Source organism: Cottoperca gobio, chromosome 11 (genome assembly GCF_900634415.1).
Source record: "Cottoperca gobio chromosome 11, fCotGob3.1, whole genome shotgun sequence".
Classification (NCBI taxonomy): Eukaryota; Metazoa; Chordata; class Actinopteri; order Perciformes; family Bovichtidae; genus Cottoperca; species Cottoperca gobio.
The window spans coordinates 21,016,116-21,031,829 of NC_041365.1; the positions used below are offsets into that span (position 1 = coordinate 21,016,116).

The 15,714-nt window shown below is 42.9% G+C and overlaps 1 protein-coding gene across 1 annotated transcript in view; it reads right to left on the reverse strand.

The window, feature by feature from the left end:
• The window catches only part of LOC115015681 (receptor-type tyrosine-protein phosphatase U-like), a 209,475-nt gene that overhangs the window by 108,528 nt on the left and 85,233 nt on the right, over positions 1-15,714 (reverse strand). Inside the window, exon 3 of the mRNA XM_029443188.1 lies at positions 7,190-7,461. Coding sequence (XP_029299048.1) covers positions 7,190-7,461 — 272 coding nt within the window. The remainder of the gene's footprint in view (positions 1-7,189; positions 7,462-15,714) is intronic.

The window sequence follows — 15,714 nt, forward strand, 5'->3', positions numbered from 1 at the left end:
GTGTTTTACATATTTGCAGAACATTTCTTTAATTGTCTGTGTTTTCTGTTTGCAGCCCATCTCATCAACACGTTCCTGCATACGTGTCTCTACCATCAATCACGCATGCTTTTCTAAAAGTGTTCTTCGTTTGCTTGAGGTTTGTCTTTGTGTGTTTTCTTATCCTGCAGTGTGTTGAGCTGTCAGTCGCAGGAAGGAGATATAAAAAGATGTATAGAGAGGAAACAGTGCAGGGACAGATAGTGGGGGAACACCTTGCATAAGAGGAGGAGATATAAAGCGGCGGGTGGAAGCTTGAGCCACACTGATATTGTTCATCATGACTGGCTCTGATAGCATCTTTAATATTTGATAGCAAAGTTTTACCCTTTGCCAATACTCACACAAGTCGCATGGAGGAAAATATATTTCTGCAAACACTAAAAGAGATGGATTTGTCCAATTGAAAATATCCGGTTCAAGGTGATGTCATTCTGCAGCCTTCTCCCTTTTGTTGTTACAGAACTGGGCAACAACAAAGAGGCCTTCGACAGTGCAAAGGCACAATCTGTGAAGTTTAAACCAAGGTTCGGTTTACTGCGAGGGGGCCATCGACCAAGATGGAGCGTCGTATCATCGTCAGCGACCAAAGCAAACGAGAAACAAATCCAAATGAAGAAGAAGGTTCTGGCACGTGCAGAGAGTTAAGGAGAAGGAAGCAGCTGGACAGTCATATCTGATGTGAAAAGCATGCAGGCATTTTAATATGCGCCTCCTGCAGAGCCGTATTTGGCTCATAAAATTCAATGCCGGAGAATTGATAGTGTAGAGTAACAAAATCCATACTGCATTCCAGGAGGCTTCACACTTAACACATAAAATCACTGGTGGCAGTAAAAGGGATTGCATTAAAAACAAGATTTGCACTGTAATTAATATCTTTTTAGCTTTAAGTTTTTATTATAGCGCTGCAGAAATTATTTATGTGTGTGAATTAATGATAAAGCTCTCAATTGATATGTGAATACCATCAATCTTCATGAGCACTTTCATAATTTAAAAGCTTACATGCAATCGTTTGACGCATGTGGTGAGCAGAAACTGAAACAATGTTCTTTTAATTGATTTCTTAAGCGAGAACGAGGCAACAATATTGATCCATTACGACAACGTGGCAGTAAAACATGGAAATATATGACGTATGAAGAAGAAAAGTGAGGTGTACAATATTTATACTGCAGGAGGACAAGACAGAATGTCCTGTAAGTGTGTGTGTGTGTGTGTGTTCTTGTGTACCTATCCAACAGTGGACCTCCAAGATGTCTACTGTTGGTTTTGTTCCAATCATAGTATGTGAATTTAGGGTCATTTTAGCCACGAGAGGAGTGTGAGGGCTAACGTTTCATACTCAGAAGGTTCAACAGTAAAGGATGTCCCAACAACTTCATCACCTTTTATGAATCAGTACATTTATTTTTACATTACGGGTCATTTAGCAGACGCTCTTATCCAGAGCATCTTACAGTGAACTCACTCCAGGGACAGTCTCCTGTAGTGTTAAGTTGCTCAGGGGCACAATGGTGGCAGCACTGGTATTGAAGTCACGACCATCTGGTGTTGTATTTGGTGGCCGTACCACTAGACCACGAGGCCATCACCTCCCACTATCTCACTAAGAATATCAAACTTTTGTTGGACCTTTAAAATAGTTTAATTCCCAGAAGAACGCAGGTGTCACAAGCAATCTGACTGCACGTGTCCTCGATCTACTCGTTCAGGAACACAATCTGTTTGTTGATTCAGAAAACAAAACGGTCCACCCTTTACTTGGACAGGAGTCCCCCGTTACCTTGTTCCCTCTTAGATTGAATGGAGTGACATTCACACTCCATAAATAGAAATAAATAAAAAAGAAATTGATCATTCTGAGGAGAAAATCTCAATTTAAATGTATTACAGCTGCAGAACACAAAAGGTTCAGCAGTTGTTCGGCTGATATAATGCGTGTTATCTTAAACGTTGAATTAATGAAGAAGGTCCACACACGCCTAATGAATGGATATTTAAAATGTGTATTGTAAGAAAGTGATGGAATAGGCGAGGATTACCAACTATATTGGTACACGAGCAGCTAATTAGGAGGACGGGAATGTGAAGTACATCAAGTAGCTGGTGTGGATGATTCACAGAGCAGAACATATACATTCTCTCCTGCGTGTCCTGGGTTCACTCAAGAGGAAGAATAACTTTCACACCACAGATTGACAACATATCGCAGTTCTCAAATTCATGAACTTTAAGTGACTTTGTAAGCGGCTCACCTCTCTGTGACTACACATCAACAACAAGCGAAGTAATCAAAGCAGAGGACGGGGAGAGCGTCCCCTCTTCTGGATGAACAGTCATCAATTCCCTCCAAAAGCTAAAAGAAAGCCAATTTTCTCTTCTCAATATTCGCTGTTAAACCGTTGTGTATCCTCTGCACGCCATGCACGCACACACCAACTGTGAGGCTGATATCAATTAGATCAAATTGCAGTGAATTACCTGCATGCATAGTTTCCTCTTGCTTAGGTAGGCAATCTGAATCCAGGGCAGTCATGGCGGACCCCGCCACAACAAATAATAAGTACTAAATACAGACGTGGTTATTGAAAATATCACCAAAAATAAAACAGGACACGACTTCTGGAGCTGGCTGCTGGGACTTTGCCCTGTGAAGGCTTAAGGTTTATATATAATAGTTTATCTAACCTTATATTTGCCAAACTGCTGCACTGCCCGGGTGAAAGAAGGTGATACAATACAATAGGTAAGCAGAAGAGAGGGACGAGAGATAAGAGCGAAGGGGACTAAATAGTGAGATGCACTGGGCATTAAGATGGTGCGATAAGGAGGACAGAGAGTAAAAAAGAATAAATCTAAAGTAGAGAAGCTTCCAAAAGAGCATCTCTTTAACGCCTACTGTGCTTCACAAACCCACGCTGACAGTGAGAGAGCGAACCGGTCCGCTCAATGTTCTCTTCTGTCCTTCAATGCCGTGACAATCCAAAGTTCAATCTCCAATAAAAAAAAAAGTGTGTTCGCCAAAGTCAAGCAGTGTGTTACCAGGTCACGATCTCAGTCAGCTGACGCATGCTGATCAAATCAGATCGACAGCCAGAGCAAGTTTGTGCCATCGACTCCCTCAGGAAGAGAGGACACTGGTGGCATTATGGGAAATGTAGGATCCAGCATGTTGGGGGTTTGAGTCTCTTCTGAGTCCACAAACATTGTGGAAGTGCAACAATGAATCTCTACAGTTCCACTTTAATGGCTAAATTGACCAATGGGTCAAATTGTAAATACTTTATATAATTGCTGGTTCATGAAGTTCCAACATTAATGAATCATTTTACGATCACTGAGACATTAAACATTTTAACGAATACAAATCACCATGAGACTTCTCCAGTGGATTATTTACCTTAAGAACATTATTTTTTATACTTTGTATAAATATACAACATCGGTGTTATTTCATTAAAGATGTGCTGATGTGCTCCATGTCCAGATCTAAAGAGAAGTCTGGATGAAGCAGGTTCAAAGTGTTGCATGTTGTTCACATGTCAAAGGTTTGTACAGATTCTGGATCTGTCTTTGTATCACTCCATAAATCACTAAATCCTGTCAACACACAGAACTCTGTGCATCTCCTGCATGTAGTGAGTGTAGCGTGTATAACATGAGCTGTGAGTGACATGTGAACAAAGCCCTCTGCACAAAGCTGCAGAATATAGAGAGGAATGAAAGTGGAAAGTTTGGTGTATGTAAGTGCTACTGAAGTGGAGACTTCTGCTGAAGAGTGTGAGAAAAAGCTCCTTTAGAGAAAAGCTCCTTTAGAGATATGTATTGTAACATTCATACATGTTGTACACACTACAGGTGAACAGGGTCATACATGTTGTACACACTACAGGTGAACAGGGTCATACATGTTGTACACACTACAGGTGAACAGAGTCATACATGTTGTACACACTACAGGTGAACAGAGTCATACATGTTGTACACACTACAGGTGAACAGAGTCATACATGTTGTACACACTACAGGTGAACAGGGTCATACATGTTGTACACACTACAGGTGAACAGGGTCATACATGTTGTACACACTACAGGTGAACAGGGTCAAACATGTAACTAACAGATATCATGAAGCTTCCCCACTTCATGACTCACATCAACACACGTTTATATTACAAGTGTTTAATATGTACATGAGGCGTTATGTAATGTAGCTGTGGAGAGTTTACATCTACACACACAGTTACAAACACACACACTCTCATGTTCTCATGCTTCCTTTGCACCACACGACATGTTAAGGAAGCAAAATAGCCCAAAGTGTCAAAATTGACCAGTGCATGAATGAAAAAATGATTTTTTTTAAACCCAGAAATATTGGCATTGAATTTTAAAATCTCATATCAGTGAAAGCAAAATGCAAAAGCTGATCACAGTCCAACATATCTCTGTAGCAGTCTGTGTTTCCTGAGGGGGTGTTGATGCTCGCTGATTACTGGATTTGCTTATTTTCCTCTAGTTAATCTAACCCTCCACCACCAGCAGCAGCTGTCCACCAACACACACACACACACACACACACACACACACACACACACACACACACACAGTCTCCTCCGAGCCCTCTGAAGTGGTCGTCCTCTCCCTGTGTGGAGCGGCTCCTCTGCGGCCTGCAGGGGCTCATCTGTTGGCTAAGAGTGCTAGACAGTGATCTTTATCGACAGATAAGTGGAGCCCTGCGGGGCCTGCGCTGAGCTGGTGAAGGAGAGGGGCAGTGTTCCCGGGGCAAAAAGAAGAAGAGGGAAGCACTAAAACGTGGCACCGCGCTCCCTGCGCTCCCTAACTCTTGTCCCTCTTCACACACGTTGTTCCTTCAGGCCTCTGTTTAAGCCTCGTCACTCATCTGCACAGCTTTACCCGCTTCATTATGTGCTGCCGATCAGCCAAGTTTATAGGACAAATAAAGCAATCTGTTCTGTGTCTACATGCCCGGCGGGAGGACTTTGGAGAACAGCGCCTCCCCATCACTCAGGCAGCTTGGACATACATCACCAGAGTAGTAGATTACATTGCTTATGCACGCTTGTCCGAATGGTAAACACTGCGGCGCTAAGCAAATTCCCCCGTCTGAGCCGACTTGTCTGATTGTACACCTCAGCTTCCCCCTTGGAGAGCTCGCCGCCCCCTGCCTCCACCTCCTCCTCCTCCTCTGCTCCAGCGCCCGACAGACAAACTTCTAACATCCACACAGAAGGGGAAGAAAATCATTACTTTAAATCAGTTTGGCTGTTTGTGAGAGGACAGGAGAGCTGAGGATGGTGAAGCGCAGGCTGTCCTCATTGATCTGCGCAGGCCTCTAATCTCATTAACTGGCTCTTGATTTATTGAGATGGGGCTCACAGTGCGCCAAGGTTATAGAAGCAAAAACCTGGCCTGCTCCCCCGCACTGGGGGTCGCATGGAATTGAGGTCAATTGACTGTTCGGCGGACCCACGCTCCTACAATCCCATACACCTTCTCATTAACGCCTGTTCTGGGCTGCGGCGGGGGGGCCGAGGGAGGCTTGGTGGGAAGAGCATCAGGGAATAAATTATCGGCCATAATGAGGTGAGGCAGGGCTGCATCCAGTCATCAGAATCTTACAAGCTACACAACAGCGCTAATAGAGGAGCATCGACAAACAGGCATCAAACGGAGATATTGATTAAACTGCAGCACGCTGGAAAATTGACCAATAAATAAAAAGGTACAATGCAAACACACATGCCGGCTGTAATTATACACCCATTGGGCCGCGGTGATATATGACACAGCTGCAATTAGCCAATTCTTGCATGTGGTTTGAATGATGGGGAGATGGTAATAACGCTGCTGAGGCCTGTAGCAGCAGGATCACTGCGCGCTGACCAATGAGCAGCTCGTGCTAAAAATCATATTTCAAAACATTAATTCCAATATCACTACAATTCAGATATATGCTAGAGAAGATGTGAGCTAAATGCTAGCACTAGCATGCTAATGTTTCTTATATTAAGTATAGTATAGTTATGCTATATGTTAGCATGCTAACACACAGCTGGCATCCGGTGAAACTCAAAGAGCTGAAGTTCAGTTACAAGTTCTGTTTTATTATTAGTTTGAAAGCAAAGATTTGTAGATTTGTTAATTTTGTGTTTAAACCTTCAACAGACGGCGACTGTAGTCTGTCTGAAGCCATTTCACTCCTTCACTCCAAGTGCACACACTTAGCATTAGCATAAGCAAAACTACATTTAAAATATGTATGCAGGCTGCATCTTAATTCATCACACGTAGTTTCCAACTGAAGCTTTAACAAACATTTATGTTAATTTCTTCTTCAACAAATAAATTATTTTTTGATTACTGATTAATTATTCATTCTATAAAATAATCACATTTAATGGAAAATGTCCAAGAACCCACTCTGACGTCTGAGTGGCGTATAAAAAATGTTCATTATTGATAAAAAGCATTGAATGTGAAGCTGTGACCAGTAAAGTATGATAAAATCAAAGAAGTGACAAATCAGTTATCAAAATTACAATCAGTTTTCCGTCCGTCATCTTATCACTCGGCGAACAGTTGACTGATAATGTCAGCACTGCTGAGAGGACGGGATTGGGTTTTTGAAAGGCTACTCCAGCAATTTAGTTTTGCACTTCCACAAAGTTGTGGACTCAAAGGAAGCAGATTAAAAGAAGATCGAAGCAGCAGAGACGTAGATATCCTCACTTGTACTCCCTGGTATTGGTCAAGCTCCAAAAACACCAGAGCCTACATTACCCATAGTTCTCTCCTTCCTGACGCCCTTTAGCTTCTAACTGGAGCTTTCTGTCAAACTGATCTTCATGGGTAAAATCTGTGCTGTGCTCCTTTAACTACAAGTGGCAGGCTGGCAAATGTATGTTTATGACATAAAAGAAAAACATTGCACGACCAAACTAGCTTGAAGCTACAAATGTTCTTCTTCTTCCATGTAATAAAGAATCTGCAATAATGTTAGCGTTTGACGGTGGGGTTTTCTTTTGTTGTTGCATGCACGACCTCATCGCTAATAGTAAGTAGCACCAAATGTAACATATGAGAACATCATTTCTGCAGGTTTATGCAGCGCTTCTTACCTGGTATTCACTGGGCCAGAAAGTGCTGACGGCGAGCTCCACCTGGTGCCACTGGCGTCCCTGGGAGCCCGAGATATTCCACACAGCGCTGCCCTTGGGGCCCCCGTTGACCCGGATGTAGACCTGCAGGTCCCCGGGGCTGTGGCCGTCGCGGCTGTACAGGAAGTAGCTGAACTGGATGCAGTGGGTGTCGTTCTCGCTGAGCGGCAGCAGGAGCAGCTGAGCTCTCTGGCCCCCGAAATGCTGCGAGGAGTTGACCATCATGAAGGAGCCTGGAGGGGAAGATGGAGGATAAGGACACATTAGGATTGTATGTACTTTTTAGTACAATTGCATTACTGGCAGCGTCTTGAGCACAGCTTACTGAGGTAACTGCTGCAACAGATAAAGAGCAGTTTGAAAGTTTAGTGCTCATAAAACAGAATGACCTTGCGAAGCGAAGACTCTTCTTCTAAACTGCGGCTGCTACGAGGAACACATTTCTTCACAAACAGTAGACATTTCAGCTTTTCCACCTGCCAGGCGGCGCTGAGTGACCTGGAGGACAACAAATAACAAGATCCAACTCTTTGGGCTTCACCCGCTCCACCTCGGCCCCGGATAGATATGTCATGTTAGTTTTCACTCGCTGAAGAACCTCTGCCTCCTTTTTTTTTTTTTTTAAACCTCAAAAAGGAGCCTGAGAGCTGAAGTTGACAGGTTCAAGGTTGTTACCCAGAATATCTGTGTGATCCTCTCTGGCTATTTGTCTGTATTTTGTGTGTCTCTGCTTCTCTCCACTTCCTGCCTTTCACCAGGCATCCATCAGTTTTGCAGCGCTGCCTCAGATCTGGTGTGTTCAAAGCTGCGGCGCTCGGTGTCAGAGTGGGCTTTCATTTTGGACGGAGGTTCACAGAGTCACTGCTGCTCTCATCCTGGCAGCACAGCAGACATCTCCTGGCCACGAGGGCACCACAACGGAGGGGGGGGGGGTAAAGAGGGAGCTTCGCCTTTCTCTGGAGCCTTCACAGCAGTGGGAAGCTCAATTTAAAGTGAAGATACAGCGTACTGGAAACATGTCTGCGTTACTTTAGATGCCTATTCGACACTAAAAATAACCAAATATCATATTTTTTCTTCCAAACTCTTTATTTTTCAAACCATTTTGAGTGTTATCAGCCCATTAAATGGCCGTTATCACGACCATTACCATGCTTCAGACACCTACCCGCACGCTGTGAAACACATTTTAAACTTGGAAAAGATCAAGGTACGTTTGCTACGTAACTTAAGTACGTTACATACGTCATGTGAGTTTACTCCCTTACGTACGTTAATTTAAAATAGATCCATGAAAAGGGAGCTCCTCCTTTGGCTCTAGGTCGCCGCGCAACAACTTTGAACCTCCCTGCGATGATCCACCTTACCAAGAGATGATAACGACCAACTGAGCCAATTAGCAGGAAGAGTAGAGCCATAAAACCTCAAATCAGGCTCCGCATGACCAAGGGTAACGGCCATTAAAGGAGCCGTTAACATTTAAAGCGGGCGTTTTTTTCAAACTTTGGATTAAGAGACAACGAAAGTCGGGATCAGACTACACAACAGTTATGTATTCTGAGACGGTCAGTATGTCAAATGAAGTCCTGCCGTGACTTTTATACCTTTCACAGCCGGCCTGATGTGCAAAAGTTTGCAGAGCAGGAGAAAGGCTTCCAGGATCAGCAGCATCAACAGTTATTGCATAACAGATGACGCCTCTGGCAATGTCAGCCAGGCGAGAGGAGCCAAAATAAAGTCTGACATGCGAGTCCTTCCAATAGGACCTTGTAAGACGCCTCGATGCAGGAACTGGTTGTTCTTCTCAGCAGCTCTGAACACGCTCCTAGTTATTTGTTTGGGAGAGATGCAGTCACAAGTTTTCACTCCATCTAACTCTTAATGTGGCCGAATACATTACTGCGAGTCCCTTTGGAGAAAAGTGTCAAGTCGAATGAATGTAAAGTAATGTCTTCTATGACCCTCCACACATGAGATATACAATTAACTGAATACATAAAATTGTCACGTGCGATACTTATTTTTCTTCTAGATGCTTAATTTTTGTTGCATCGGGTCAAATTTTAATTTTAATATTGTAGTAAATGAGTTACTCGCTCAGTAAAAACTGTTTTCCTTCAAAGCATGATACTTTAAACTTTTACATCTAAAAGAAAGAATTCTTCCAGCTCTAGTAAAATAAAGTTTTAACATCATAACTTCTGTTTCATGGCTCATAACTAGGAACCTTTTATTTGTGCATTTTTAATCAGGGTTTTCTCATCAAACGATTCTTCACCTCCAAATATTCAACAATGTCAACGTTCGATATCAAAGCAGGAAGTACAGAAGTGTCGCCTTTGTGTTGTGACTTGTAACTTTGGTTTTCATGCAGGAAACCAGAGACTTTTATTTTATTTTATTATTTCACAGAACTATTAAAACACGTATTTTTTTACGTTGCCTCTCAGAAACAAGAGGATGCTGCTTTCTGCTGATAAATGCTGTTTAGTTGCAAAACTATTTATTTTTCATGCATAATTTGCTGTTTTGTTCACGTTAATGTTTTGATTATTGTCACGATCTGCTTGTTCTTTGGTGTCCTGTTTTATTTTGAAGTGTTCACTCCCCCTTGTTATATGTCTTCCTGTCTGTGTGTTTACCCTCCTCCTCTGATTGTTAATGTGTTCCTTCTGTGTCTTTTTACTCTGCCCTTGTGTTTTTGCCTTTCTCCCCCAGCTGTGTCTGGTTTCCTCGTTTGGTGTCTGTGTATTTATCCCTGTCTGCCCCACTGTGTTTTGTCAGATTGTCATAGATGTTGCTCGTGCTGTTGCTCGTGCTGTTGCTCGTGCTGTTGCTCGTGCTGTTGCTCGTGCTGTTGCTCGTGCTGTTGCTCGTGTTGTGTTCTACCCCTGATTGGTTTGTGTTTTTGTTACTTTGTATTTTAGATTTCGGCTTTGTTTTAATAAAGCTCGCTTGTCTGTTGTACTGCTTTTAGGTCCTCACCTTTTCCACTGCGTGACAATTATCTGACGACATTTATTTAGTTGGTAAATTTGTTTCATGTCTACTGAAGAGACAATGCAGAAAACAACATCATTAAATAAATGTTCATTTTAATTCAGCAATTTTGTGTCATTTATCACAATATAAGTGTTTTTTTTAAATATATATATATATGTATATCTATCTACAACCCAGAAATAACAAACAAAATAAAAAGTTATAAAAGATTTTATAATTAGTTAAAATTAAATTAAAATTAATTAAAAGAAACCTAATAAAAGAACAAACAAAATGTATTTATTAAAAAACACATGTCTGTAAAATATCTTTACAGGTTTATGATGTAATCTTGGACAACATTTCAGGACGTCTCCTGTGCAACATTTTAATGTTAAAGCCATAAAAGTTTGAAACGCACCTCCAGAAATGTTAACGGTGAAGCGATGGAACATTCATGCGATCCGTCTTTAACTCTGGGAACGTAGACGAAACTCAAAGTTTGAAATAAGCTCCCTAACTTCTCTCTAACCCTTCTCAAAACATCCTCTCATTGCATCTTCATCTGCACAAACGCTGAGCAGTGATGAAGACGGACACGAGGAGCCGTCTGTGTTTATTACCTCGGGGATCTCATGGCCTCCTCCCTGTAACTTCTAATCTCCTGCTCATCGTCCACTCAGAGAGCGAGTTGCACGTATAACCTTCACATCCGGTGCGTTGGGCGCCCTGCTCGAGATGGACGCGGCGGACGAGCACAGACAGCGGCATCGTGGGTAGTGTAGTTGCCCGGTTACTGTAGTTGAGCGAGAGTGCAATCAGAGTGCCGCCTGCTGCCATTAATCACACTGACACGGTTATTAGGCCATAATGGCGACCGAGGGAATGCTTAAATCAGAGAGATGGCTGTAATACTTGCACACTGACATGCTGGACACATATCAGCACACACACACACACACTCCTCTGTCATGCACACACACAGTTTACAGGCCTGGAAGCAGATCCAAGTCCTGCTGACCTTCCCTGGAGGGAGAAGTGGCTTCCTCGTTCTTTCTGTGCTTCCTAATCCTCCACCAGCTTCTCTCCATTCACATTCTCTAAAATGCAAACAATCCTAAAACGAGCTTCGACAGCACGTTGATTTATTTCACACACACACAGATTCACCATCTGGTTTCTGTTTCCAAGTAAAGCAAAACAACCCAAGAATCAAAGAAGAACATCGGCGGACTTTCATTAACAAGAGACTCCTTTTCACCAGGGATGAGAAATGTTCCAGGAAATATATAAATATATGTTTCCTGCAGTTATTTTAGATTTCTGTGTGTTTCTTTTATCCTGCTGATAATAAACTACAGGCCGTCTTTTCACTCTTTAATGTTCTGAGTGCAGCTCTGTGTTCAGTTAAAGGCAAATGTGTGTTATCAAGTAATTTACTGTCTCCGGCGAGATGAAGTTGCATCATTTGGTGTTCAAAAGCCAAAGAAAAGTCATCTGGCATTTGGATAAAAGGAATAATTCACCCATAAGGTAATAAAATAATAACCCTTTACTTTATTAGTACCAGGATCTTTTATATTCCTCCTGACGTCCGGCTCGAAGAGAAACACCCTTTATTAAACACAAACATGTAATCTAACGATTCCTCCATTAATACACACTTCATTCATAAACATTAATCACCTCAAAGACCTTAAATGTTTGCATCCATCCTGCGCTGACAGGATATTAACATAAAAGCAAAATAAGATTCTCTGCCGACGGGCTTTTCTGCTTTCTGCATCCAGTCGCACCACAAACACGTTTTAACCCTTTCCGTGTAATAAACTCCCGCAGTGTGTAAACAGATGCTTTCATGTAGCTTTGCTCTTGTTAAAGGCAACACTCCTTTACTTCACTTCATCAGGACTCTTCATCGTGGACGCCTGCGAGGGAAACTAACTTATCTTCAAGAATTCAACGCGGGGCGAGTTGTTCTCAAAGTGTTCCTTCAATGTGTGGAGGTCGCTTTGCTTGCACGCTCAGAATTAGAATAAAAGATGGAGGTCAAACCCGGGTCAGATCCTGAGCGTAAAGATCTTTAAAGTGCATGTCACGACGCCTCCCTGACCGCTGGCCCCCCCCCCCCCTCGCCGCTGCACCACAAGCTTGGACGAGACGTCAATCTGACACAAACATCCTGTGATAACAAGCAGCTGCTGTCCTCGGAGATCTCGCTGTATTCTTGGACAATACTGAGATTTCTCTCTCCCTCTCCTGCCGGGGCTAAACCATCACCGCCCCCCCCTCCACCAACCCACCCACCCACCCACCGCTGCTGCTTTGATGTGCGAGTTCTCAGGGGGGCTCTGTGGCTAAATTGCTTTTTCTTCAGCTCGGAGAGCTGGAGCCGCTCATTGTCGCAGGGCAGGTCTCCAACTGTTCCTGCGACAGGATTGCAGCGCAGACGAAGAAGAGACGCCAGAAACTTCATCGTTTCTTATATTCAAATGTCTTTCAGCAACTCATCCTGTTCTGGAAACCAAATATAGACACGGCCTCCCGACAGGCTCGCTGAGATCTTAAGCTGCAGTCTTTACGCACCTCGTGGTTGTGAAGATGAAGAACAAGCCGGTGTTTTAAAGGCACTTTGTATGAAAGGTGACTTTATCTTCTGACTGTGACGTAACGAGTCGGTCACGATCATCACGTTATCGACGACTACTTGCTTTGAAATAATCACCATATTTTGTTGTTATTATTTTGTTTTCAGCCTCTCAAATATGGAGATGTGCTGTTTTAAACCAGATTAAAGTGACAGATTAAGATGTTTAAAGACATAATCCTGGATTTTGAGAAACTAAAATGGACATTTTTCACTATTTTCTAACATTTTAATCGCAGCCGACCACACAATGCATGCTGGGTAGATTTATCTCTGATAGGTGCAGGTACAGCTACACCGCTTTGCATGATGGGAAACATCCACTGATCTAAGAGATTAGAGTTTATAAGTCTTTTATATTTAAAAGGTACGCCACAGATCTTTTAAATATAAAACAAGACTTATAGTAACTATGGAAACAGAATGAGCTCAATAAACTAACGAATCATTTCACTAGTTTTTAATCTGACGATTCTTTTCTCTTAATCGTCTATAAAACGTCAGAAAACATCAAAGTATTCCAGATCACACGGTGTCTTCATTAAATGTCCCTTTGTTGTCTTCAACCGACCACAAAACCCCGAAATATTAAATATATTATAATAAGAAGCAGATTCTCACATTTCAGTCTGGAAACTTCAAATGTTTCAAGTTTTGCTTAAAAGAAAAACTGGAATTAAAGGCAAAATAACTTTACAGATGTTTTAACGTAATAATTGTGAGGATAGTTTGACTGTTAATTGATTTTATTTTTAGTTTCAGTTTGAGGAGGACATTTAGGATTCAGAATATAAACAAATCCTAGAATATGTTGGCGCGTGCAGCTTTAAGCACATTACCTGTCATCTTTATGCACGCTTACTGGGACTTGAATGAATCCAAGTACATAAAGCCTCATTTAGAGTCTTTGTTTGAACGAAGCATCGACTGCGAGACAACGAGCTGCTGAAGGTGAACACTTTGCATTTTACCTTGATGGAGCGAGTCAGCGTGATTAATGTCGTAATTAGAAACTTGATCAAATTCATGAAGATATTACCGGCTTTGATAACCTTACTCAACATCCTCGAGGACACACACGGAGGCGCTTACTGTACACGCACACACACACACACACACACACCTGGTGTAAAGAAAATACACCCAATGCAGAGAAATTCTCCATAAATCCATAAAAGCTGATAAGGGCCCATCTATTCCTCCCGTGACCCTGCCAAGGGCGAGGGAACATGCATTAAGAGATTAGGCGACGGCCTCGGCTGCCTGAATTCATATCAGAATGAGGGGTGGGAACCTGAGTCATAGGTCTGCATGCTTTTATCACACTTACACTCAGAAAAACCTCCGGAAACGAGCCCAAAGTGGAGAGGCGGCGGGGGGTGGGGCAGCGGGCGGGGGGATGCAGCAGGAAAGAGGGGAGAGATAGCGCCGGCTTTTATCTTTATGTTTGTCTCCGTCATTTTTCGTTAGCTTTCCTCCGCTGCCATAAATAACGCTGTGCAGCGCAGCTCCTTCCACACAGTCACAAACACCATCTTTGGGAAAAAGGCGATTTTAATAAAAGTGTTATCTAACATTTTCTACCTCCCACCGCCGCCTCCACCTGCACTCTCCGTGAATAACGGTTAACAGTGAGGTTTCTGGTGATGTTGATCGAGATTGTGTTTTGGAGAGCCAGACTATTTTCCGACCCCCCCACCACCACCCCCCTCCCCCCCTCCTCCTCCGGGGCACGTGGAGAAGGTCATCCAAGATTTTCAATTTAGTCTCTGAATTCGGTCTCTCAGATCTTTATTTGCTTTCTGTCGTGTATTATTTCTTTTTTTCTTGATATTGCAACCCCGGAGCCATGGTGACCTCGGATGATATTGCACGTACGCGAGAAGTGTAGCAGCGAGCGTCGATGATTGGGAGGGCACAGATTGGTCTCGCTGTTTGCTCCTCTCTTTATTTCTGGGCCGCCGTGTGTGATCTGCTCGGCTGGCAGCGACGCCGGGGCCGGGGCTTGTTTACTGGAGCCAAAAGGCAATGCAGATTTTGCCATTTACAAAGTGACACAGTGCTTACAACGTGCAAATGGGAAATCTGCACACCAACAGCAGCTGGTCATGAATGCGACACTGACAGAGCCTGAACGCCACGCGAACAATACAAGTCTTACTGCAGCCCCAGGTGAGACTCAAGAGCCCGGCAGACGAGCTCAGAGTCATTTCTGTGTTTGTACACGAGACGCAGCGATTAGCACCACACTGAGTGAAACGTGCCAACAATGCACGCTTTCACTGTGCACAATGCTGCATGACACATAGTGTAATACCTGAGCCGCTGTCCTGGTACCGCTGCATCGTTTCCCAGACCTTGAACCCAGACGTGATCTCTGCAGCCGGTGGAGATGACGTTCTTCTTGGCCAGTCAGATTTACGACTTTATAAAAGTCTGTCCGATTGATTTACCTTTTTTATTCTAACATTATTTATTTCTATAACTGGCAGCTACACAAACATTTCTCTTTTTCTTTGATGGACAATTCCAATTATATGTTCTTACATTTTAGAGAAAATATAATTCTGTACATCATCAGACGTCTTGTAGAGATGTGGGAAACATTGATTCAAAGTCGATTGTGAAAGGTGCGTCGGCCTCCTGCAGCTTTACAAAAAAGCACGGCAGAGACGCTTTCGAACACTAAAGAACAAGTTGTCTGTATGAAACAAAACTCTGGGTGTTTGGATCGTCTGACCGGTTGTTGTTGTGGTCATATTGGACCATGAAGTAATAAACCTGCGTTAGATCTGCCGTCTGGATATTTAGAGGGGAAGCACTGCGCTGGTTTATAGAAAAGGTTTTAAGTACAAGT